The 27354-nt window shown below is 40.8% G+C and overlaps 1 protein-coding gene across 1 annotated transcript; it reads left to right on the top strand.

Annotated features, from left to right (window-relative positions):
• The first annotated feature begins 88 nt into the window (after positions 1 to 88).
• On the top strand, positions 89 to 24251 carry PON1 (paraoxonase 1). The gene is made up of 9 exons (XM_003782682.3): positions 89 to 255; positions 6091 to 6161; positions 7603 to 7658; positions 9099 to 9267; positions 12436 to 12562; positions 15719 to 15919; positions 17167 to 17248; positions 20988 to 21116; positions 23866 to 24251. Exons 1-9 carry the CDS (start codon positions 182 to 184, stop codon positions 24022 to 24024), a joined length of 1068 nt encoding a protein of 355 aa, XP_003782730.1. The 5' UTR covers positions 89 to 181; the 3' UTR covers positions 24025 to 24251.
• Positions 24252 to 27354: the final 3103 nt, after the last annotated feature.

Here is a 27354-nt window from a genome sequence, read left to right as displayed (position 1 = left end):
GCTGTGGCTCCCAGCTGGAGCATTGACCCCGCAGGGTGAGTGCACCGGGCGCCCTGCGAGCCTCCGCCGGCCAGGGCGGGGCGGGCCAACCCCAGGGCATCCGGAGCAGGTCGGCGGCGGCAGGAGGGCTCTCTTAGGCTTGCATGCCTGCACCCAATCTTCTTTCTGACCTTCCTAGACCATGGCGAAGTTACTCACCCTCACCGTCCTGGGGCTGGGACTGGCACTCTTCCGGGACCACCGGTCTTCTTACCAGTAAGTTGGGGTGTGTGGCAGTCCCCATCCTTCCCACTCCCCTTCGCCAGTTCCAGGCACCCCCCCAAAGAGGGTCGAGGGTCTTAACCTAAAATCTGCAGGCAGGCGCTGAATGCACATTCTGCAGGGGATCTCACCAATGTCTGGCCCCCTCTGACGTGAAACGCTCGTCAGCGGCATGAGGGGACAGATTGTCAGCATACACAAACTAATTTTTCGTGACATCTGTGGGCTTTGGCTACAGATTCACTTCTCAACCTGGGAACAACAACAACAGAATTCCAAATAACTGAGCTGGGGAAGTCCCCTTGAGAGTTTATAACTTGAAAAAGGGACCCTACCTCATTCCCCACTTGACTTTTTGGTCCTGGTGCAAACCTTCCTGGCTTAAAGATTCTTAATTTGAAGTTAAGATGAGGATGACAAAAACCCTGAGTGTGGACCAGAGCAGGTGTGAGCTAATGACTCACTTCAGTGGGGAGCCGTGGGGGAAGAAGGAACCCTGTCATGCCCTGGGTTCTGGGCCTGCTTTTGGAGTCTGGGATCCCGTAAATCACTTTAGGTCTGTACACCTTAGCTGCTCTGCAAACTGGAACTGGTAATAGACACCCATGGGAAGCAATTAACACCCTGCCTAGGACACAGTACTAACATTCAATAAATGTTCGTTTCTTTCCTCCCTTTAAATAATTTAATAAACCTTCAGGTGCTATACAAAGCGATGGGGGGGGGATATTTTAAGAACTTATCAGAAGTTTCATGGTAAGTTTTTACAGATCAAAGTCTAGATGATCATCCTGGTTTCTTAATGTTTAGTCAATTGTATCTTATTTACTCTGCAGTAAAACATTAATAAAATTAAATTGAATATATTTGATTTTTAAAAAAAATTTTATAATCTCATGGACTAATTAGAAGCTTCTTTTCAGATAGGGTTTTTATAAATTATTGTGGGTTTTTTAATAATTGTTAAATGTGAAATAATAAAGTGTTAGAGAAAAGTGAGAAGCTCTCAAATCATGTAAAAATTATAGTTTGTGAGTTTTCATTAATTATAGCACTGTTTGCCACTAAAGGAGATTATATAGTGTGTTTGCATGTTTGTCTATATATATATGGAGAGAGAGAGAGAATGAGTATGGTGGCAGAGAGAGAATGAGTATAGTGTGTTTGTATGTGTGCATATATAGAGGGAGAGAGAGAAAGAGAGAGAGACATACGAACATACCATATAATCTCCTTTAGTGGCAAACAGTGCTATAAACAAAGCTACTCCACTAGTGTCACCAAGGAGCTCCCTGGACACACAGACAGACACACATGCCCTACACTATCGCAGTAGAATCAGCCTTGTTTAACAGGATCCCCAGAGGACTTGTATGTCCCTTTCCAAAGGGCATTCAAATGCTGCCACAGCTTATGTTAGAACCAGACTAAGAGATCCTGGAGGATCAACAAATGATCTTTATTTTCATGTTAAAGATGAAATAAACTAAGTCCCAGAGAAGATCATGAACCTTCCCAAGGGAGAGAAGGGAAGAGAGTATGTTCTGATACCTGCACAGGGAGCAAGGCAGATGACTGGAAAGAACACTTTTTCCTTTCCTTTTTTCTTTCCAGATAGGTTGTACTCAGCTGGGGGATTTGCGAGGAAGTTATATAAGCCTGGAATGGAGGGAACTTGTAGAAACGTACAGGGGATTCCACAAGGGACATCCTGAGCTTCCAAGGAGAAGGGGCACAGAGGAAGGAGCTGAGAGCTCCCCTGGACCAAGGGTCTCCTGCCATCTTCATAGTCAGCTGCGTGTAGCCTTGATGTGACCTCTGTGTCTCTCGGCTTGAGAAGGAAGGTGCAGAGCTGGCCTTAGACCTCTCCAGGCTCCTCTGCTGCCCCTGCTCATTGTAGGCGAGCACTGCGGTAGGAGGAGGGCAGCGGTGTCTTCCTGACCACCCACAACTTTTGAAGTACTTTACCACTTCACCCTCAAAACAATTCTAGTCTGTTTCTCCAGAAAATTATGGGGTAATCATACATATCACAGGAAAACATGAAAATGAGTATGACAAGAGGAGTGAAAGAGGTAGGAAAAAGTCTGTGGGATCATGACACCCAATTTCAAATCCTAACTCTATCCATTTAAATAAGCAGCCCCCACGCAAATTACTTAGCTTCTTGGTACCTCCATTTTCACCTCTGTAAAACAGGGAAAATATTCATCTTTGTCCCAAGGTGGCTAAAGAGATTAAATGGGTAATATATGTGAGCGTGGTTACCACAGGGCTCAGCACATAGTAGGCCTCAGAAAGGAATCTGAATGAATGAGGAGTGTGCAGCAGTAGAATATAGACTGAGGAGGGTGAATCTGGCCCCGGGAAAAGTTTCAGAATGGATTTTTTCATGCATAGCTTCCCCCGCCCACCCCTGAAGGAACCAGCATGTATTTGCACAGAATACTTGTGCTGTGGTTTACATGCTGGTCCCCTCCAAACCTCATTTGGTCCCCAGTGTTGGGTGTGGGACTAATGGGAGGTATTTGGGTCACAGATGTGAATTCCTCTTGAATAGATTAATGTTTTTCCTCAAAGGTGAGATCTCATTCTATTAGTTCCTAAGAGATCTGGTTGTTCAAAAGAGCCTGGCCCCTACCCCTTCTCTCTCTGGTCCTCTCTCCCCACGTGATCTTGGCACACACTGTCTCATGAGTGAAAGCAGCCTGAGTCCTCACCGGATGTAGATGCCTGCCATCCAAATTCATGAGCCAAATAAACCTTTCTCCTTTATGAATTTCTAATGTCAGATATTTCTTTAGAGCAACATGAAGCTGATGAGGGCAAGTTCACTACCAAAGGTTGTGTGATTCCTGGATAGAATTCAGTGGCTGTGCATCAGGGACATATTTCAGACATTGAACTTTATCTCTTTGACCTGAAATTTGGACTTAAGCCTTTGATAAGATAATTTGAAAATAAGGTAGAAAAACATGAATTGGACTGTATTAACCCAGGCATGCAGTCCTCAGGTGCTTCCTCTGGCTTTTAGGCAGGGTTTCTTTTCTCTCTCTCTTTCTCTCACACACACTCTCTCTTTTTTTTTATTTTCTTTTTTTTGAGATAGAGTCTCACTTTGTTGCCCTGGGGTAGAGTGCTATGGCATCATAGCTCACAGCAACTTCAAACTTTTAGAGCTCAAGAGATCCTCTTGTGTCAGCCTGCTGCATAGCTGGGACTACAGGCACCTGGCTGAGTTTTTCTATTTTTAGTAGAGATGGAGGTCTCATTCTTGCTCAGGCTGGTCTCAAGCTCCTAAGCTTAGAAGATCTATCTGCCTGGACCTCCCAGAGATCTAGGATTACAGGCATGAGCCACTGTGCCCAGCCTAGGTAGGGTTTTCTTATATCTGGCTTAGTTAGAGGACGGAATGCAAGCTTTGCATTCATGCTTGAGCTCCAATCCCAGCTCAGCCATTTCATAATTTTGTGGCCTTGGAAAGTTAGTTAATCTTAGTTGCCTGTAAAATAGGGAAAATAACACCTCAGGGAGGAGTTTGAGGATGAAATGAGGATGTATGCAGTATGTGAACTGTAGTAGTAATGATTATCCTGTTGAGATATGACTTGTTTGGGCCCCAAATTGAAGCCAAAGCCACTGGGTGCTGACTTAATGCCTCATTGCCTACCCTGGGCTCCCTTTAACTGTGATTATTCTACCTTTTCCAGATTAGAGTTTATCTTCTAAGAGAGAGGAACCTGAATTAGAGTTGGAGCCAAGCAGTTCTTGCCTTTCTCTGTCCTCCGTGAACCCACCACATTTAATGACCCTATTCTTCCCATGTGGTTTTACATCCCAGAAAAGCTAATTGGGCTGTCCTTGGCATTTTTCACAAGTCTTGGCCCATTCAGTAATTTTGGATCCTTGACTCTCCTCCTTGTCATCCTTTATATTTTCTTTGGTTGTGACCTTCACCCTTAACATCTCATACCCACCCTTTGAATCCCTTGAGGCATTCTATGAACAGAACAACTGTACTTTCCTTAGGTCAGAGTTTTTCAAAATGGTTGGTCACACAATCAATTTAGTAGATTATCACCAACATTTTCAAATGAATGGAACAGAATTGAGTAGAAAAGTTAAAAATGTATCACATGGCCTGGTGCTGTGGCTCATGAGGCTGAGGCAGGTAGATGGCTTGACCTCAGGAGTTTGAGACCAGCTTGAGCAAGAATGAAATCCCGTCTCTACTAAAAATAGAAAAACTAGCTGGGCATTGTGGTGGGTGGGCACCTGTACTCCCAGCTACTGAGGAGGCTGAGGCAGGAAGATCTCTTGAACCCAAGAGTTTGAAATTGCTGTGAGCTATGATGCCACATTTTGTAAACCTTGTTTCAGATGTATATGTGTGTGGGTGTGCATGCTGTGTGTTGGCACCATGGAAGATGTTTTTCCTAACGTGTGTCTGTGTCTGAACAGTTTGTAAGTCACTGCTCTGTCACTTCTACTTATATTTCCTCACTATAAGCTTCTGCTCTTATAATTTCAGATTCCCATTTTTGAGATACCTTTCAGCCTCTCAGGTCCTGAGCAGATTCCAGCTTTCTTTGAAGTCTCTTTTTCATGATCATGTCTGTCAATCAAGGAACCCTAATCTCCTGGCAGGCCAAGCCTTTCTCATCTAATCATTCATCTCTGGATCTCTAGCACCTAGGCTGGTGTTTCTCTGCTCTGGTTGAACACGACAAACTGTGGTGCTTTTACAAAGCAGATTGCCAGACCCCACTCCTAACCTCTTAGGTCAGACTTTCATAGAGGGTGGAATTGACAGCCAATGGTCTGACAGTAGGTGCATACACAATTTTCTCTAAATGTATGAGTAAACGCCAATTGTCCCCAAGTTCCTATAATTGTATACCATGATGGTAAGAATTTTATTCAATGTCCATTCACCTCTAGCCCATCTTTTTCCTTCTGTGAGACTAAATTATCAGTGGGGCAAGTAATGAATTTCTCAACCTACCTGTAGCCAGATAAGATTTCTAGGGATTCTTGGATAATCACCGTGACTCACTACGACTTTATTGTATCACTAGCTCTTAAAAAATGTTAATGTTTAGATGTCTTGGCTGTGCTCACGCTGTGGCCTGTTTCTTTCAAATGCCTCATCTATAGATTTGCACTGCTCAGCCTGCTGGCGCTCATGTCTGTTCATTTTTCCTCTGTCCTTTACTCAGACATTCCCCGCAGTGTTTATGAACTCATCTTTACTAAGTTGCTCGTGTGTATGTGCATATATGTGTTTTTTATATGACTTTCTGAAGTTGCAAATCCTTTGAACACGCTTGCATTTTTCAAGTACTACATTCAAAAGCAGATACCCAATCCAGACTGTGGAACCAGACTGGGCAGATGGGTAGGAAGCCCATGTGTCAGCAACCCTAAAACATCAATGGAGTAAACTGGAACCATACTGCCATTTAACAGGTAGGAGTCTAGCTTTCCAGGTAGGAGTCCTTACAGCTTTCCAGGTAGGAGTCCTTACCCAAATGATGAGATAGTTCCTGCTCCTGCCAAACTGCAAGAGCCCTGGACTGAACTCTCTGTATCTCCTTTGTGTGTCTCTCCACCTCCACTAAATAAATGCTATTAACAATTGCTGAGCCCAGAGGTCCCCACTTACCTTGCTCTGCCCTTACCTGATAGAATTGCAGATGCCAGGAACCACTAACTCTGGGGTGGAACTGAGGCAAAGTATAATTAAGGAGAACTTTGTGGACTGCTTACCTTTGCAACTTAATTATAATTTCTGAATAGTTTTGTGTGTATTTTCTTTCTCCCCCACAGAACCCGAATGAATGCTGTCCGAGAAGTAACACCAGTGGAACTTCCCAACTGTAATTTCGTTAAAGGAATTGGTATGTATGTGAAAGGATAAAGAGTCTCATTTGAACTGGCAATATTATCTTGCTATTTGTTTGATTAATGTACCTGTTTAACTTTGTCCAAAAATAAAACTTTAAACCAGGAGGATATTTATCATAAAGTCAGTAGTTAATTATAAATGCCATGTTGTTTGACTCTCAGCTTCATCAACATATTGCCAAGGTGTTGGCAGTTTTAATTGTTTATTTTTGTTTGGTCAGTAGAGGAAAACCAATAGTCAGAATGATGTTTGATTTCATGGTAATCTAACCTAAGGAGATGGCAGGAGAGAGAAAGAAGAGGACATAATGCAATGAGGAAAGGATAATTAAAGAAAAGAAATGCTCTCACAGGCCTATGTAATTACCACAAGGCTTCTCCTCATGCATCTCTCTTTTAATATCAGCAAAGGAATTTTCCCAAAAGCTCTCAACAGATTTCCCTTTAGACCTCATTAGTCAGAACTGGAGAACAGGCTGATGCTCTAGCTGCAAAGGAAGCTGGGAATATATTCCTAGTTATCAGGCCGGCCTCTGCCATGGAAGGCAGCCCCTGCCAACCAAACTAAAAAAGGTCAGGGGACTTGCTGCTGGTTGGACCATCAACAGGGAGTGTCCCAGGGCTCAACACCCTAACTGCTTTCAACCAACCAGCTTTGTTATTTGAGGACAACTTATGTGAACTCCGTGTTTTTGCTATATTCTGCGTGATTTTTGTTTTTGTGGGGTTTTTTTTAGACTTATTTATCTCGATTGACTAAAGTTCAGAAGGCTAGACCAGAAGACTTAGTTAATATTAAACTTGGCTAGGTATCTTACGGTTCAACATTTTTCCTAGAAAAATATCATATTGATATCAAATATTACCGAGTATTTGAAAAACATCTCCACTAAGAGTTTAAATATGAAATCAAATAGTTCATTTGTCTCTAATTATAATTCTAAAAATTTACATGTATAAAGTATAACTAACTTGAAGGTAGGGATATTTAACTGATATTTAGAATTAATAGTAAATTTATATTTACTACCAATATGTATTTGTAGTTTACCCTGTATCTTTAAAAAACATCGAGATTTTTCAAATTACCACATCTTTTATACATTTTGTTGACTTTCTATGAACTTTGTGTAAGAGGACTCAGGCTTTAAGGAATAAGGTTCCAATCTATAAATTTAAAACAAATACCTGTATACATGTAGCAAGCATATATTTTAATTATACTTATAAATGATATTAATATGTTTTCGATTTCCATAAAAATCACATTTATCAATTTGAATAAATAAATGGGAGAATGAATATTCTAAACCTATCAAAGAGGAGCTAATATATTGTCCTCCTGGTTCCAAAGGAGGAGTGATGAACAAATGGGTCATCAGCTTTCTGCATTAACATGGAACAATCTGTCCTGTCTGTTTTCCTTTCTGGCAGAAAATGGCTCAGAAGACTTGGAGATACTGCCTAACGGTCTGGCTTTCATTAGTTCTGTGAGTGTTTCCTTTCACTTACTGTGTTTTAGGACATTTCTAGGAAAGGCAGTTTAAATCTTTCACGTAGGCCTTTTGTATACCAATGCCATCTTTCAATAAAATGAGCAGTCATGTGGCTCTAAAGACAAACTCCATCTACATTTGCATTAGTGTTGTAATTATGATTATATGCGTTCTATGCGTGTCTGGGTTCTTGTGTCTACATTGAACATTTTACATTACCTTGGCTTTCTTTGTACCAATTTGTCTGTGAGCTCAATACATTTAAGAAGGGTTTCCAGGTCTATCCTTTGAAACTTTTACCTGGTATGCTCAAATATTTTCTGAATTAAGTATATGTTTATATACATACATACATACATATATATATATATTCCCTTGTAAATCATTTCAATTGTTAATTTTTTATACCTTTAATTTAAAATTGTTGATAGGTCATCCTACAATTCCCAGGTCTTAAAAATAAACCCCACCCTGTTTGGTGAAACTCTGCTGCATGGACATCACTTTGATAGGTGATACAGTTCAAAACAAAAGAGTCAACCTTCTGGTCTAGGGATCATAACGTAACATAACATAATGGAGTTAGTTGATAGGATACAATAGACAAGTCGTCCAGCCATTTAAAACCCTTTGCTTACTTATTCTCACTTATTTAGTCTAATTTTCTTTTAGGAAGATGGAGGACTTGTCATCCTTTAAGCTGTATCTTGCAAACCTTTTCAAAACAGCAGAATGCATATTTCAAGCAAAATCTTATGTAGGAGGACTCCAATATATAAAGCAATAGCTTTGTTGTTCTGATTGAAGGAGGAGTAGTTCCCTGGCCCCGCTAGACTTTTTCTAAACCTCTGCCCTGAGATTCTTCCAAGAACCTGCTAGAGAACAGTTTAAAGACCACAACCAATGTTCTCTCTGTATTGCTTGCTTATATTATTAAAGATAATTAGTAATTGCCCCATTGGTCTGCTCTTCATTTTTGATCTTAAGGACTAGAAGTTGTGGCATGGTCCACATATGACTTTGGTGCAGGGGATTGATGAGTTTGTATGGGGTGGCCTGGTGGAGCATGTGGCTTCCAGAGTCCCATGGGGACCTATTGCATTAAGTTGGGTAAGAGGCTTCCAATTTGGCCCTGTGACCAGCCCTGTGGCTCAGAGAAGCCATGTGCTATCTGCTACTTCCATTAGCATTTGAAGTACAATAGAACTGCATAGTTGGCCACCTCCCTGCATTGACCTCCTCCTTAAATTGACCTAATTTCCATAGACTGAACATGCACCACATGCCCCTATCAGTGCTGCATCGGTAGCTCTAGTTCCTCATATTACCACCTCTTTATGCTGACCAGTTTGTTACACTCTCTTGACTGGTCAACTTACGGAAGTTCTCCTGTATTTGTAACGTGCCTGCTTTTTCTCTTCCACATTTTACAAGGGATTAAAATATCCTGGACTAAAGGATTTTGAACCTGCTAATCCTGGAAAAATACTTCTGATGGACCTGAATGAAAAAGGTCTAACAGTGTTGGAATTGGAGATCACTGGAAGTAAATTTGATTTATCTTCATTTAACCCTCATGGGATCAGCACATTCACAGATGAAGGTGACAACATTTACTGTTCCTTAAAAACAAAACCAAATTAAAAAAAAAAAAACACAGAAAATAACATGCCAATGAATGAACAATTTTTTTCCTCATCCATCCAAAGCATAATCACGAATAATGTTCTTATTCTGGATTTTAAACCTACCCCCTATGTTAATTAAGTACAATATTGAAGCTGCTTAAATACTTGAGAATGCTAAGATATTTAAGATTTGTAAAGCACCTAATTTTATAAAATACCAGCATTCACATTATCCTTATAATTACTATAATAATAATTTTCAGCCCTAATCATTATAGGTTTTCTATTTTAAGCTATTTTAAACACGCAGGCATTTTACATGAAGAGATTTTTCTAACCTAAGGCATCTGCTTCCTATGCATTCAATGAAAGTCACCATGGTCAGGTCTTTCCTGGCCTCGTCACCTCAATGCCCCCTGCTCCTCTGTTCTGTATTCAAACTGCTTCTCCATGTTGTGAGACTTTTCAGTGTAACTTGTTGTCCTTGTCCCTTAAGCTTCCATCCCATTTTTACCTTCTATTTGCCGGCATTTCTTTGTTTTCTATATTAATTCTCAGCCCCAGTTGCACACGGAAAAACCTGGGGATTTCAAAAACAATGCCCAGGCCCCAGCCCCAGCGATTCTGATTTAATTGGTCTGAGGGAAGCCTGGAAGCAAATACATGTTGTCCAGGTGATAAAAATGTAAGGCTGGGGTAAGAATCATGTCTATACCTGTTGCCTCCATTTCCTCATCAGATAGTCCCTCAGAAGTGGCTCAAATCCCTTGACAGCCATCAGTGATGTCCTTACTAATAAACCTCCTCTCCCCTCCCTCCTTCCTCTCCTTCCTTTCTTCCTTCACAAACCTGTTCTTCCCTGGATGCCACATGCTTCTCTGTCCTGGTTCTAATCCTGCTGCCGGGTTTTCTCCCCCATTCCTTGCTTCATCACTCATTGCCAGCTCTCTGGCCACACCCCCAGAGGTTCCATGTTTTATTTTTTCAGAAATTTCAAACCAGTGTCATGGTGCCTGCTTTATAGGAGAACATCCTCAAATATGGGGTATAATTATTATTATTTTCTTTAGCCCTTTACTTCCTTTACTGGGAGTGCTTACTAGATATTTCCAATTAGGCCTCACTCCGATGGCCACTTTAAATGCAAAATGTTGAATAATGACTTTCCATCCTTTTATCTTCCCCTTTTCACCTCTTCCCCACGTGACTTTTTTCTTGAGACTGAGTCTTACTGTTGCTCTGACTAGAAAGTCATGGCATCAGCCAGCTCATGGCAACCTCAAACTCCTGGGTTCACACAATCCTCCTGCCCCAGTCTCCCAAGTAGCTGTGACTACAGGCACCTGCCACAATGCCTGGCTAATTTTTCTATTTTTAGTGAGACATTGTCTTGCTCTTGCTCAGTTGGTCTCTAACTCCTGAGCTCAAGTGATCCTCCTGCCTCGGCCTCCCAGAGTGCTACGATAACAGACATGAGCCACCACACCTGGCCCCCATGTGCCTTTTACATATCCTTTTTAATGGTCTCTCCACCCATGCTCCCATTCATCACCATTACATTTTATTTTTAAAATATTTTTAAGTGCCAAAAATATAGTGTTGGATGTGTGCATACTTTTAAAAATGAAAATACAACCCCCTCTATAAATTGCTTTTGCATTAAATACTACACCATGGACTCTTTTCTCTGATAGCACATTTGGAGCTCTTTGTGCTGGCCACTCAGGATCCTGTTGTGTGGGCGTGCCAGGATAGAGTTCATCTGCTCTTGGATTCTCAACATGTTCCCACAATTCTGCTCATTGCAAACAGTGCCAAAATGAACATCCTCACATATGTACCTTCTGAGACTATTTTCTTAGAGTAAATTTCTAGAAGTAGAATCTCTCATGTAAAATATAAATCTGGGTTTTAATCCTCACTTATATTTGATTTCCGGTTCACTCACTCCTCGGCCATTACCAGGGTCTTTTGGTGCTTCCTGTCAAATGCCTTTCTCTGCCTTTTTTTTTTTTTTTTTCTTTTGTTGGTGGCATCTTCCTGATTCAATTCCTTCCCTCCACATACCTGGATTGCTGATGGAATCTCAGGATGTTATTCCCTGACTCAAGGACACTCCCACCCCCCACCCCCACACCGAGGAAACCAGGGATCCTCACCCTCAGCCCCAGCAAAAGTGACCTGGCTCCCTGTGGCTCAGCCCTCCCTCTCTTTCACTCTCCTTTCACTCTGCTCCCCAACAACCCCACTGTGAGGTGAATGTGTCTAGGAAGCTCTGCCTCAGGCCTTTGCATGCCTCTTCCCTCAGCTTGGAATGCTCTTTCACCAATATCCACAGAGATTGCTCTCTTATTTCATGTCAATCTTTGTTCTAACATCCCTTCACCAGAGAGAACATCCCTGATTTCCATGAAGAAAATATCTCATTACTCTATGTATCTTGTATTTTTCAACTACAGCATTTAACACCAACTACAGTAAACACTGGTTTGTTGAATGGGTTAATATAAAGCTTCTTGGCTGGCTTCCTTGTTCCTATCTCTTCAGTTCAACTTGCCAAGCTTTTCATCATTTCCTTTAAACACCAATTTGATCGTGTTAGAGATATCCAATGACTACTGCTTCTTAGGGCACAGGCCATAATCTAACTTCACTTGCCAACTCTGATCACACTTTCTTGACCAAAAATCCCTCTGACTCACAGAAGCTGCTTCTGTTTGCTCCTATCTTTTAGATGTTCCTCTTACAGAATTTATCAGCGTAGTGTAAATTACACCTGAGCACACCTTCTCATATTGGGAGTTCTGCATCTTTTAACCCTTTTGCCTCAGTTCTACATCTCTCAGAGATCATTTGAACTAGAAAGCTTAACAAGCTCTTTGGAATTTTAGTGACAGTGATGTTCATTCTTAAGTTCCTAATTTTTTTCCTCCAGTGGAATTTTGAGTGTGTAGAGACTGTCACTGGTTCTTCCTTAAGTCACTTTTCTTTGGAATGCTTCTCTGTACAAAGAGATGAAAATATTCCATCTGCCTGACATCCTAAGTACTAGCTGGAGGTGGGCTGAAATTGCTTTTTGGAGAGAGGGCTGACAACTGAGAGCTCAGTTAATGTTTCAATTTTTGTTTTTAATCTCCTCTCAGATAATACTGTATACCTGCTGGTGGTGAACCATCCAGACGGCAAGACCACAGTAGAATTGTTTAAATTTCAAGAAGAGGAAAAATCACTTTTGCATCTAAAAACCATCAGACACAAACTTCTGCCTAAGTATTGAGATATATCATATTTCTATTTTCCTTTAACAGCAGTGGTAGATAAATCAACTTTTAGTTTTTTTCCTTTTGGCCAGGGTGGCTGTTTGATTTGCCTTTCTAATGATCACAAGCTCTTCCAAATGTTCCTCTGCAGAACCTTTGAGGATTCAAGGCCCTCAGAGAAGACCTGTTGTTTTTGCCTTCATTTGCCAGGCTGGTTGAACATTGGCTCCTGGCTCCTGGCCTCAGACTCTCTATTCAAGCTCTTATAACAAAACAAAACAAAATAAAAACTCTGCCCTTTTTCAACCAGAGTTGGTATTTCAAACCCAAACAGGCTTCGTAGACAAATTCCATATCTTGAGATAATTTATTTATTTTAATTTTAGTGAAAAAAATGGAATTGTAGATTTTTCTGTGAATTAGAAATACTTATCTAAGAGATGATCCAAAATCTAGTGCCTCTGAGACCTTCTCATATGACCTCTACTCCCTCTGGTTGCATGTAATTTAGGTAATAGCAGAGCTAGGTTAATACTCAGCTCCATTCTAGGCTCCTTGACCATATAACATATGGGGAAAAAAACACCCAAGAATCCCAAATCCCAGCCAACCCAACAGAAAGTCAACTTCCCTGCTTGCCCTGTGAAGATTTGGCTTGTGAGTATAGAGATGGATTTAGAACAACAACCTAACACTGTCTTCCAAAGTAATCTTTACCACTTAATTATTATGATGTTCCAGAATCCTAGTCCCTATTTGCATAATTTACATACAGTATTTGACTGTTTCTATGTTTGTAAATCTAGATTTGTACTCTTTGTAGGTGCCTAGTAAAATGCTTGGTATGTAGTGTACACTCTGTGCTATCAATGCTCCTTCCTCACCTTTCTTACCTGGTAGTTTGAAGATGAGGAAACTGAGATTGGAGAGAAATTGAGCTATTGATGAAGGTCAATCAATTAATTAGAGGCCAATGAGGATCTACAGCCTAGGTCTTCTTCTGCACCCCTGGAATGAGTGAAAATTCTGAGACCCTTTGGTGGAAGAGTTTATTCATTCAGCAAATATACTTTGGAAAGAGAATGAGGTCACTGAGGGTTTGGCGTGTGGGAAGAATATGAAGATCTAACATAGGGAAAAGTGTGTAAATGAAGCTGGGCTAGTGATGATAATGATAGTGATAATAACAATTTAATGAACTTAAACTCTATGTCAGACTGCACTAACCAATTTAAACAAATTATTTCCTTGACTTTGTACAAATACCATCTTCTTTGTGTTTTATTATTATATCCATCACAAGTTAAAAAATATTCAAGATTGGGGATTTGTTATATTGGTTCAGATGAGCCCAACAGTAAATGGTGCAGCTGGGATTTTAGTCCTGGTAGCTTGAGTCCAGTGCTAGTGTCCTATACCACTCCAAAATAGGGAAAACTTATTTTATTTGTTTTGCCATTTAATCTTGAAAAATCTCAGGTTTGTCCAACTTCCTGGGGTTGGGGAATTTTTTTTCTGGGCCAGTTGCAAAATTATTTAGTTATTATTAAAAATAACCATGATGCCCTGATTAAGTAGAATTCTGCCCTTTCAACCTGATGGTTAGCCATGTGTATTTTCTGCTTTGTACTTGATGGTTGTTTATAACATTAGTGTTCCAGTTTCTGAATCAATTATAATTTAAGCCTGTCATTATAATAATACCACACTGTTATTAGTGGTCATTTCTTATATGTGAGGCATGAAGCGAAGGCCTTTACAGTAATTATTTCATTTTATTCTTATCCCAGTCTTTCAAGGTATAGAGAGAAAACTGAGGTTCAGAGAAGTGGCTGTACATTTAACAACACACTGTGGCCCCATGTTGTGACCATGGCAAGCAGTGTCAGGATTCCAGTGAAGTCCATCAGATTGCAAAGCTATTACCATTCCATTCATCTCCTTTCTATGAAAAGCAGAGAAATGATAGTAATGCATACTGATTTCAGAAATTTACTTTCAAAAAAAGAGAATGTAAAACCAACTTGCAGATTTATGTCTGGAGTCTGTCCAGACTCATCTTAAATTCCTAGACCTTTTTTTCGTTTAGTAAGAGGGACTACCATTGACTGAGGATTTAGAGAGTGTCAGGCTCCCTGCAAAGCACACAACAGGCATTATCTCATTGTAATTCCCACTGCAAATCCTCAAATTAAAATTCTGACCCTTAGTCTTCTACTAACGAGTTGTATGACTTTGGAGAAATTATTTAACCTCTCTTTACAGGCGAGAAAACTAAGGCTCTGAACGCTTGTCTAACTTGCCCAAAAGCGCAGAGCTGCGTCAGAGCTGATGCGCTGGCCATTACGCCCTCTGCAATAGAACAGAGATCATTTTCTCCAAGATCATGGCCCTGGGGAACTTCCGTCACCTCAATCAGCAAAGAATGACTCACTTATGTGTTCTCTGTTGTACCTATTAAAGCAGAAAAATAGGCTCATATATCTTAACATTTTCAGTAACAGAGAGAGAATCCTAAACAAAAAGAAAAGAAACCATATCATAACTATTTCTGAGCATTCTTGTTCATGGACATTTTATTCCATTTAGACTCACCAAACCTTAAGGCTGGAGAATAGACCAGTTCATCATCCTCCTTTCATAGATAAGGAAACTGAGGCCCTGACATGTGAAAAGATTGATTTTCCCTAGATTACATGGTTAGTAGTAGCAGAGCTTTAACTAGAAAGAAGTCTCCAGGCTGCCAGTTGAGAGTTTTTTCCATTGTCTTATGATACCTTGGACTGATAGGGAGTCAGTTCTACATGAGCACAGATACGTTTTGCCCTGATAATGATTTCTGGCCTAATTTAATGTCCTCTGAATTTAGTATATCTATACACACTCACAAATGCACACCCTATAACACTACTTTTAAGAGGTAATCAATAGGACTTTTATGTTACAGTGCCATGATCACCTCTTAGGATTTCTTAGACCAACTATTCCCTTTGAGGACTGTCTAGGTAGGGATGATAATCGTATTGATTCTGTGCCATTACAGCCAGCATGAAGGTTCCATCCCATACTTTGATTTTAGGAATAGACAATAATGATGACAATTCCTAATCCTATAATGTGCAATACTTTCATCTGTATATATTATGTGTGTGCCTTTTAATTGCAGTTTGAATGATATTGTCGCGGTGGGACCTGAGCAGTTTTATGGCACAAATGATCACTATTTTGTTCACCCCTACTTACGATCCTGGGAGTTGTATTTGGGTTTATCGTGGTCATATGTTGTTTACTATTCTCCAAATGAAGTTCGAGTGGTGGCAGAAGGATTCGATTTTGCTAACGGAATCAGCCTTTCACCTGATGGCAAGTATGGAAATGCTTTACCATGTAATGGATTTACTCAGATTCGCATTAGATATCTCTAAGAACATACTCCTTATCTAAATAATGTTACACATTTTAACTGGTTTTCCCAGTGAAATGAACTTAGGAAAAAATGTAAAACATCTTTTCATTGTTCAGGGGCTATAAAATGTATCAAATCAAAATTTTTTATTCTGTGTAGGCATATTGCTTTTATTTTCTTTTTGGAAAAAAATAGTTCATTTCAAGTGAGGGAACTATGATAAAGATTTAATATTTCTAACTGGCTTTGTTTGGAGGGAAGATTTTTGAATGTATGATGAGATTAATCGTATGCAGGTATATATAGCAACAGTGCTGGCTTCTGACAAGATAAGGTGCTTGCCCCCAAATGTAAATCAGGGCACTGCTTCCTTCATCAAGAAAGTCCTATGCTGAAATAAAAAGTCAGCTTAACTAAGCAGTGTGTTTAATCGTGTAGTTGATTTATAACCTTATTTGGTGGTGGGCCTAAAATAGACAATTTACAGACCAACACCTGTCTGGAGACCACACTTTGGGTGGCAGAGGTATATGTATAAATATATGTGTGTACATATAATATATATATCCATCTATACCCTTCTTCATCTAGTTTCCTCAGGGATTTCAGAGAGTTAGTAACATACATAGTAGAACCTCTGTAAGTTGATCATCCAAGGGACTGTAACAAACTGGTCAACCTACAGAGGTGCTCAACATGAGGAACTAGGCCTGTTTTGCTGATATGTACATGTGGTGTGTGTCTGGTCTTTGAAAAGTCAGTAAACTTAAGAAGGTGGTCAATGAAGGGAGGTGGTCAACTGTGAAGATTCTGTTGTGTTTAGGAGAAACAACATGAACAGCTTTTAACTATTCATATGATCTCCTGGTCTTCAAAAATGGGAGATAACCAAGAAGAAATTTCTCTTTTTCTTCTGGGATGTACTTAGACTATCACAGCTTGGTGGTGTGATGTTGCACACATACTTCCCCACTGATCAGGGACGACTAGGTTCCCACCTTCAGAAATAACTTTTCAGAGATTAAACTCCTTTGTGCACTGTAAACTCACTCAATTCTTTTAGAATTTAGTGTGCTTTGGGGTGCTTCGAGATGGGTTCCATTTTCCAGTCCATAAGCAAAGCTCTTCCCGAGGAAGAGTTATTACAACTCTAACCTTTTGAATTGCATTACTTCAAGTACTTTGATGTAGCTCTTTCTTCTTTGAAGGTATGTCTATATAGCTGAATTGCTGGCTCATAAGATTCATGTGTATGAAAAGCATGCTAATTGGACTTTAACTCCATTGAAGGTAAGATGTATTAACACTATAAGTTTGCAGAGTGATAATTAGATTCTAATTGATTTGTGAAATTAAATGGGAGGAAAAAAGGATTGTCTAATTGGAGTGGGTGAGAACCAATTTTTCACTGCTTTATTAAGAGTCATCAGCATGGTTACGTGTTTGTTGTTCACTTTTGCTCAACTACAGAGTGGGAAACAGCAAACCACCTATTTTATTTAGGAAACGTCGATTCTTTCTGCTTTAGTCCATTTTAAGTTGGGCCCTGTGTTCCCAGATCCTCCCTCCCTTCCTCTCTATGCTCTTCTTCCCTTTCTTCCTTCCCCTCTTCCAATCTTCCTCCTTTCTACCCTCCTTGTTCTCTGTATGTGTTCATGGAAGAGCCAAAAACTGAGTCTCCACATGTACTTAATTCAGGACTGTTCTCCAGGGGAGGTATAAAGCCCACGTGCTCATGGTGGGCTGCTGTGCAATCTGGCCGCCCATGGTCTCTCTGCCTCCTTCCCCAGCTGTGCCTCTGCCCTGCCCCCTCTGCCTCTGGGTTATCCTGGAGCTCCCCAGACATGGCCCTGCCTCAGGAGGGCGCTGTTCACTCTGCTGGATTTTCCTCCAGATCTCTGTGGCTCTCTTCTTCACCTCCTTCCAGTTTTACTAAAGTGTCATCTTAGTGGGCCTTTCCTTACCTCCTAATCTATACTTGCAACCCTGCTCCTCCACCCTGCATATTTCCTGGCTCCCTTACGGTTTTATTTTCCTTTCAGCATTTATTACCAACATGCTAGTATTGTACTTATTGTCTTCATTAGCTGACTCCCCCACTAGGGTGTAAAGTCTACCAGGCGAGTTTTTTTTTTTTTTTCTATCTGTTCTTTGAACAGTTCTAAACAGCTAGTCAGCACTCAACAAATACTTGTTAAATTAATGTGGTGGGGGTGCCGAGCATGCTACAGAGTTTCACCTTCTGCCCCCACTAATTTGGTCCAGTCCAAAGGTTTGAGTCAAAAGGGATAAAAACCCAAAGGGGACGGGGAGGCAGGGGAAGAGAGACTAAGAGTAAAGCGGAACATAATGAAAGGGGCCCCCGTCCCTGGAAAACAAGACCTTGCTCTTCTGCCATAGTCACCACAGCAGGATGCGCTGTCCCCAGTGACTGAATGACTGTTCCTGTCAGCACATCTGAGCTACTGTCACGAGAGCTTTCACTCGAGAAAATTATCTCGAAGCAACATCAAATGTAATATTGTGTTTGACATTAAAAATCATGGGCAGGCTGTTTGGTATTAGCTGAAGTAAAATGGAATTTCACACAGTCGTACTGGCTGAGGGAATAACAACAAACTGTGGTTGTAACAGTAGGTACTTCTGTAAATCGAAACTTAAAGGAATTTATAAGAATAGGACCCAGTTCAATATACATTCATAACAGAATGCCAGGGCCCTGCTCCCACAGAGGCAAGATTGTAAGGCAAGGCTTACTTCAGGTTTGGGGCCCACTCCTGGCAACAGACCTCACGTGTCTCCCATGATAATAACTCAGAATGTAGAGGCTACCTCTCGACTAGAATTGTATTCTTTCTTTTGAAGGACAGTATTAACTAATACCAGTTAATTGATACCTGAGAGTGCCACGTAATTTGGTATACTAGCTGAAGCTAATTTGAAAATTCATGATGAGGCATGAATGAGTTTATGTCCTGCCCAAATATGGTCTACACGTAGAATGGAGTATTGCTCAGGTTTTAAAAGAAGTGACCATCTGACACACGCTACAACGTGAGTAAACCTTGAAAACGTCATGCTAAGTGAAATAAGCCAGTTACAAAAAGGCAGATATTACATGATTCCACTTGTATGAAGAACCTAGAATAGGTAAATAAACTTACAGGAACAGAAAATAGAAGGGCAGTTACCAAGGACTCAGGGGGAAGGGAATAGGGAGTCACTGTGTAATGAGTGCTGGGTTTCCACTTGGAATGATTGAACGTGCTGGGGATGGACAGTGATGATGGGTACAGACGTTGTGAGCGTACTTAATGCCCCTGAGTTATACACGTAAAAATGGTTAAATGGCAAATCGTATTTTACCACAATAACAATAATTCTGTCCTCCAGAAAAGATCCCAAGACTTAGTTAATGGATTAGCCACACTTTAGTGAATTTCAATTCTCTAAAAATTGGGCTACTTGTTAACAGGGAATACAATTTTTCTCAAAGAGAATAATTTATTAAGTTTCCCCGTGTAAGTGTTTAAGAAATGTAAAATTTTCCACTTGGCTTTGCAGGAGTGTGCGATGTGATAAACGCACGCCTTGTAGTGAGTCAGCACGGGGAGGAATTACTTATTTGCAAGACAAGAGTTCATTTCTGGACTCAGAACAGGCTCCCTGCTGGACTGCCAGCTCTTCCTCGGCAGGGACCGTATCTGCCGAGGTACTCAGCACTCTCCAGGTGCTAAGCTCCTTGCAGAGCGCACGTAGGAGCTCAGTAATTGCGTGTTGAACGGACGGGACCCTGGGCCTCCGTGTCCTTCTCCCACTCCCACCCCCGACTGTCAGCTCAGTGGGTTCCATCCGCTATGGCTGTACCCCTTCCAAAGATAATAGCAGAGCCCCGAGACAAACATGTTCCTTATTTAAAGAAATGAATGCATCAGAGTAGCCTGCTGACACGGGGATGGATGCAGGCAGGGGGTGGGGGTGGGGGAGCCGGCAGCTGCTTTGGACCAGGGGACCGTGCTCAGCCACCTCCTCTGGCTACTACTGTGCCTGTTTCCAGGGTAGACAGGAGTGATGGCTCTCTGCAGGAAGGTGAGAAGGAGGCTGTGTCTTGACGCTTGAGCCCTCTAATCCCTCTGTGGGCTTGGGGGGGCAGCTCTCATTTTGAGTAGGAAGCTCGGGGCAGCTGCCTGCCCACGCTCTGGCCTTTGCAGTGAGTCACAACCAGTTATTTACAGGGCCTCTGGGCGCTGAGGTACATGGTGGATATTGTTTCTCTGACTGAGAGTTAGAGGTGAACAAATAGATGGGATTTGTCCCCGGTAGACGGCAGCCAAGATGATGAATGGTGGAATTAAGAATCATCGGTATTATTTATGATCCTGGTATAAAGACTCGACAGCAATCTGTGCAGTCATCACACGCTTGCAACTTATACTTAGAGAATAAACAGCAGAAGAACAGGAAGTTAAATAACAACAGGAAGCTAAAGAACAAACTTTTCCTCAACTCCAAGGCAAAAATTAGACCCCAGGTGATCATTTCTTCTCAGCCTGCCCAGCCTATGATTAGCCATTAAAGAGCCCACATTTCATTGATGCTCTGGTCAGAAATGAATCTACATTTCCTGGTTGTTTTCTGAATGCTTATAAAAATATCACTTGCACATGCCATTTTAGAAGAAATGGCTTTATGCTGCACTTACAACTTCTTTGTTTTTCTTTTTTTTTAGTTTTAGGTTTGCACACAGATGTTAGTTCAGGTGATTTCACCTGACTTTTAACAGTGTTTCTTGGCTTTCTGTATCTTCATCCTACCCCCATGTGCCCTGGAAACTGACAAAATGCTAACATACATGGAAGACCAGGGGGAGTTTTTTGAATCCCACTGAAATGGGACAGAATTGTTGTGTCCCTGGAAGCAGCAGTGGGGGGACCAAGGACTGTAGGACTGTTTTCTCTGACACATTGCTCCATCACAGTTTAGTTTCATTGTTTGCCTTTTCTTCTCTCCTCATTTTTAATCTTGGCAGTCCCTTGATTTTAACACACTGGTGGATAATATATCCGTGGATCCTGTGACAGGGGACCTTTGGGTTGGATGCCATCCCAATGGCATGCGAATCTTCTACAACGATCCCGAGAATCCTCCTGCATCTGAGGTTAGTTTTAAAAAATGAACCCGATCATTGACTTTATTCCTAGCTATTTTTCAGTTGAAAACATAATTCTTAATTGTATGTGCAAATAAGAGGGGAGACATGGATAGATAGTCCAAACAATGTGGGAAAAAAGAGCTTCTGGAGATGCTTTCTTCTAGGCAGGAAATAGATGCTACGTCTAAATAGGGTTGTGTAAGGAGAGTTTAATGAAGGGACTATATGCAAAGGTGCAGGCAGAATGTAGGGAAATCAACAGAGAATAACGCAGCACCCAGGGTTGGCAAGGGGGACTGGAAATGGTTACTAGAAGCCAGAACAAGGAGACAGCTGTGTGTGGAGGGGGCTGAAAGGAACTGGCCATGTTGTTGAGGGATATAGCCAACTAGCAGCTGCCCTGCAGGGAGGAAGGCTGGAGAGTAAATACCCCATATCCCCTCAGACCTCTTCTTCCTTGCTCCTGGTGCTGGGAGCAGAAAGCCAAGGGAGCCCCTGCAAAGGAGGCTTCCGTACAAGTCAGCAGAGTGGACAGCAGGCCTGGAGGGCCAGGGCCAGGGGACCCAGAACTGCACAGAAGTCCCTATCTTTATTTTAACAGCAACTTTCTCTAACTTGGGAAAAATGCCTGTTGGCTGTGGTACCTCATCTGTTACCTGGCTTTCTATTTATTGGACTCCCCCTTCCTGTGCATCAGTACGTGCACAAGTCAATGCAATGGTCCCACCCTGGAGCAGATTTTGTGATGCTGGGATGTGGGTCTCGTCTGTCTAGACCCTCTCTGCAGAATGGGGAGATAGATCACTTGCTGGAAGATCACATTTTTCTGTTTTGGCTTAGACGATCTCTTCTTCCACATTTGACATAAGACTCAAAGACCCCATGTTTTTTGTCTGCAGTCTTTATTCACTGAACTATTTTGTCAATGGCCAAAATGGCAAAATACTTATGTGGTATATTTTTAAATTTTCTGTATGCACTAATTATGCCTGGTTTTGACATCAAATACAGGGCAGCATTTTGACATATTTGTCTACCGCTATATTTTTAAACTTTAAAGAGTCTGTCTCACCTCCCAACAGAAAAAAAAAAAAATGTGTCCCATATCTCTTGGATAAAAGAAATAAAATGTGGATTTCCAATTACATTGTGGTTCTCAGACATCTTACTTCTAGATTTTCAGGAGCAATGGTGATCATGCATAATGGAGATCCTTTGTGCTTTCTGCTAGTTTTTAGCTATAAAGATTCCTGAGTGGTGGCTCGGCGCCTGTGGCTCAAGCGGCTAAGGCGCCAGCCACATACACCTAAGGTGGCGGGTTCGAATCCAACCTGGTGCCCACCAAACAACAATAATGGCTGCAACCAAAAAATAGCTGGGCGTTGTGGCGGGTGTCTGGGGTCCCAGCTACTTGGGAGGTGGAGGCAGGAGACTCGCTTGAGCCCAGGAGTTGGAGGTTGCTGTGAGCAGTGAAGTCATGGCACTCTACCCAGGGGGACAGCTTGAGGCTCTGTCTCAAAAAAAAAAAAAAAGATTCCTGAGTGGTATGCTTAATAGAATTGAAGAAATGTATGCTATGGAGTGTCCACTGATCAGAACTGAGCAGAATGTTAGATTCTAATTTGTTCTCGCTTGTTAGCTCATTTGGTGAACTTGGATCATAGCAAGAACTTGGTTTGTTGTTCTGGACAAAAATACTTCTTTCCAGTGATGGATCTGCTAAGGAATAGCAAAAAATTAATAACAATTCATTATCTAATGCACTTCCCCACAGAAGAGTGATTTAGTTTTATTAACAAGAAGCCTTGTTAAGCCAAGGTGCACCATCAGCTATTTCCCTCTAAGTAACTACTACATGTTAATACTATGGCAATTTCCTAAGACATCTGTCTTTGGTGCCAGCTGTTTTGAAAGAGGCCATTTTGCATGTTCCCTTGGACCCTTTTATATCCATGCACTGGCTTTCCTAGTCTGCCACACTTGGTGTTTTTGTGATATAGGTATCCTATCTTCAAATTAGGAGATAATCTAGTCCCACACATCTCATTCTGTGGCTGAAAAAACAAATGGTAAGCGGAAGACCCAAGCTGTGACTCAGGTCTCCAGCCTCCGCCTATTGTTCTTTAAGTTAGATTGAATCATATGAAATTCCTATTTTTGTCAGCCAGAATGATCAAATAGTGGCTATTTCTTAGGTCATCTTAACACGATATTATGCATTGCTAATGATGCACTCAAATTTCTCCTCAACTAAGTGAAGGCAAGTGAATTTATAAAAATCTTATACATTTAGCCATGGGACCTTAAACTCATGGCCAAGTGTGGTGCAGAGATGTGGGAATTTGGGGGGGGGGGCATACTTTTTTCTTTGATTACCTGTGTTTCAAAACTAGGAATTAAGTGTAAACATCCAAATCCCTAGCTTATCTAAAACTACACAGAAAAGGACCTGAATTATAGCCTGGCAACAATTTGGCCGTGGCTGAGTGACAGCTCCCTCTTCACATTTACTACAGCCCCGTGTACATTTCTTGCCCAACCCCTGGCGGCCTTTGTGCTTTCCTCTTCTGTTGAAGAACACCAAACCCATCGATGCACAAATGCAAAAACAGGTGTGTTCAATGTAGTTGTGGATCAAAATGTGATTTATCTAATGATGTAAGAAAATATGGCTTCTCAGAGAAATGACCCCAGGCTTACAGTTATTTTTAATGACTTTTAAAAACATGTTAACCTCATGTTATTTCTTTGATAGGTACTTCGAATCCAGAACATTTTAACAGAGGAACCCAAAGTGACATTGGTTTACGCCGAAAATGGCACAGTGTTGCAGGGCAGTACAGTGGCCTCTGTGTACAAAGGGAGATTGCTGATTGGCACTGTGTTCCACAAAGCTCTCTGTTGTGAGCTCTGACAGGCCGGTTTGCACCCAGACCATGGAAACTCTGAGCCCCTCATCCCAACCGCCTTGCCACATTTTAAATTGTTTAGTGATAGCTGAACAATGAGCGTGGAGCCCAAATTTGGACATCATGAAACATCAAAGCACTGTTTAACAGGCTTTTTTGAAGAATGTGATAGCAAATCAGTCTTGGAATACTTGAAAGCGTCACTTACCAATAAAAATTCTTCTCATTAAAATGGCTAGACTTGTTACATCAACTTTCAGGTCTTGATTAACTACATGTGATGCTCAAAGTACTTTCCTTAAAATGTCTGAGTTCCCTGAAAACACATGAGTGCTATCTTGCTGTGTCATATTCAGAAGACAGACAGGAGAGGGATTAGCTCACATGTCCTCAACTCCACTCAGGGGACTCTGTTTACCCGCAGAAATCTAGATGTACATGACAAAGTAACCCTGTGACTCCAGAAGGACTTCCCAAGTGCAATCGATAGGCACAGTGACATGGTCAGACTGACTTCTGCTTTCTTAGGTGACATTCTCCCTAGTCACCTAAATTACCCTGACTCTCCTGTCACTCTCGCTTTTTCTGTTAATTCTCTGGTAGCAATGGAATGTAGCAACATCTTAAAATTCTTTAAAGTGTTGTCAGACCTGACAATTGCCAGTGCCTGATATCATGGTACAAACTGTACATTGTGGTTTCTTTGACCTGGATTAAGGAGGGAGTTTGTTCACTTCAATAATTAGAGTCAGAATAAAGTCCACAAATTGATTCGGGTGAAGCTAAATGTCCCCAAAGACTGTATTATTAAGATGGTGGTGCTGGTGTTTTGTTTTGTTCCTATTCTAACTTTCTGTGGAGCCTGAAAAAAAAAACCCAGAAAGGTAAACAAATGGACAAGATCAACAGCCTTTGGCCATCTTCTGAGGGGCGTGGCTAGGTTATTATTTTGCTAGAAATGCTGACATATAAAGGCCATATATCTTCAGTTATTTGTTCCCTTTGAAGGTATCGCCTCTATGCTGGCTGACTTCTTTGGGACATTCCATTGAGGCAGTCACTTTAGCAATAAAATTTTTCTAAGGCCTTTGTCATAAGGATGGTCTGGCATTTGGAGGAAAATGTTTTGCTAAAATGATATTGCTAATTACCAACAGTTTAAGACTACTGTCTTAAATAATAAACAGTAACAGGCTGTTTATCAGAAAACACATTCTTCATATCAGGACTGTAGTTATTATTATTAATTTTTTTAGTCATAATTTCAGTGAGCTGTGTGCCCTACAGATACTCGAGTATTCAGATATGCTAGTCACAACCCAGGAAGCTGATTCTCTGAAATAATTTGTTTTGAAGCTATCAATGAACATGATGCTTAAGGGAAAACCCCACTTTTCCTAATTTAAAAACAATCTCTTGAGTAGTTATCCTCCATAACACATGCAAAGAAGTGATCACATTCTGTTCTCGATAAACAAATTCTGCCAATATAAGGAAAGCTATCGAATTGGACACAGCATATACTCAAGATAAAAAGGGACATGGCTTGGTTAGGAATTTCATAACCCACACTCTTGGGAAGAGGAAAACAGCTTAATTTGTCTATGCTGTGGGGCCTAGATTTAAACTTTTGCATTGCCAAAGGTTTAGCTACAGATAAATTATAACATCTGTGTATAAGAGAGAATAAAATTAATATTATACCACTCGCTGTATCCAAGTCCTCTGAATTTTTAAGGCTTTAGGAATAAAATTGTTTAAAATATCCCCACACTCTAGGCCCCTATTCTTTCTCAGCTTGCCTCTCACTGTGTGAGGCTGACTGCTTAATGGACTTGTCACAGGCCTTCCTTGGTTGTAGGTAACAGGGACTTTACGCTGAAGCAGTGACAGGAACAGGAGATGATGAGGGGGCTTTGAGTGGAGGTTGTGCTCTTTCAACTTTATGCCCAGTCCCATAATTGGGCTTTCAAATGTAATTCTAACCACCAATTTATACTTTACCAGTGTTCAAACTTATTTTTAGTTTCATTTCCATACAGAACGTGCACTTTGCTCCTGATTGACAGATACGGTTTGACAGTGAACACAGGTTTACCCAGTCAAGGCTTGTTTGAGTGGAAGGTGAAAATGGGAGACGGGGAAAAAATTACTTGGACAGATCTCAATATTTCTCTTTTTATTTGCATTCGTTGTCTAACAACAACAATACTCATTGGCAGGAAATTTATTTACACTAACAAATTAAACACAGGTATTATTAGATCGTTCAGATAACAAAGGACTGCTGTGATAGTTTGTTTTGAACACCTCTGAAAACCAAAGAGTAAGGAATGTCATTTGAAATGGAACAATCTAGAGAAGGACACATTAACCAAGCACAAGAGAACAATTTGGACATGGCACTATTGTCTCTTCCATGCAAATGATCAGACATCAAAATGTACAAATTAAATGTTTCAGGTAACATGCTGTCCATACTTATTGGACTTAAAATCATTTTCAAACAACTCTTTTCCTTTATTAATATATAAAGAAAGCTGGAAATCAATCAACTTCTTACAGTGGAACAGAATTTATTCTCTTTTATTTTACAGCTGTCCAGTTTTGTCAGTAATGCGTAGCAGGTGTACTAGTGGTTTAACTGCAACACCATTAAAAAATACAAAAGCAGTAGTTAAGATATTAAATACGATTGAGGAAAACATATACATTTCTTTATATTTAAGGTATTCACTAAGCACTAACTAATCTGATGTTGTTGGGAGGTGTTATCTAGCTGGAGTGCCTCTCAATTCTCACTTTTTTAGGTAATATAATTCTTTCTGGCTAATTGTTCTTTCATGAATGAATGATCGGATCCTCCCAGAAAACCTGTGTGTATAAATAAAGTAGCTGAAAGAAACAGAAGCACACACCTTCCAACAACACACTCACACTCACAACCAATTTGCATTATTTTTGGCAACAACCAAAATGTCATGACTTACACCAGAAGTAAATAAATGGTCACATGATGGCACCACTGCCACCAGAGAGTCACTAGTCAGTGACGTAAGCATCACAGTCACCAATTATGTTTTACAAGTGTGAACAAATTCACGAGAACACACACAGTGCAATTTTTAGCCAAGAAAACTGCAGTCCACAGTTGAAAATGCCCAAAGCTGCATAAATTTCTTCTGAGTTCTACCTCAGTAATGTGCAATCTTGATGTCAAAGCATTAATCCAACATTTGAAGAAACTTTATCTTACTAAAATACCAAGTATCTAATAAATCAATTTTACCAAAATATATAAACATGTAGAAGGATAAGTGCATTTAGTAGAAATA

This window comes from Otolemur garnettii, unplaced genomic scaffold (assembly GCF_000181295.1).
Source record: "Otolemur garnettii isolate 467f Iridium unplaced genomic scaffold, OtoGar3 scaffold00005, whole genome shotgun sequence".
In the NCBI taxonomy this organism is placed as follows: domain Eukaryota; kingdom Metazoa; phylum Chordata; class Mammalia; order Primates; family Galagidae; genus Otolemur; species Otolemur garnettii.
This window is presented reverse-complemented; position numbering and strand designations above follow the sequence as displayed.

Coding starts and splice junctions, on each gene's coding strand:
- PON1 (XM_003782682.3), top strand. CDS start 182: ATGGCGAAGTTACTCACCCTCACCGTCCTGGGGCTGGGACTGGCACTC. Junction 6,162..7,602: donor TAATTTCGTTAAAGGAATTG/GTATGTATGTGA, acceptor CCTTTCTGGCAG/AAAATGGCTCAGAAGACTTG. Junction 7,659..9,098: donor GTCTGGCTTTCATTAGTTCT/GTGAGTGTTTCC, acceptor ACATTTTACAAG/GGATTAAAATATCCTGGACT.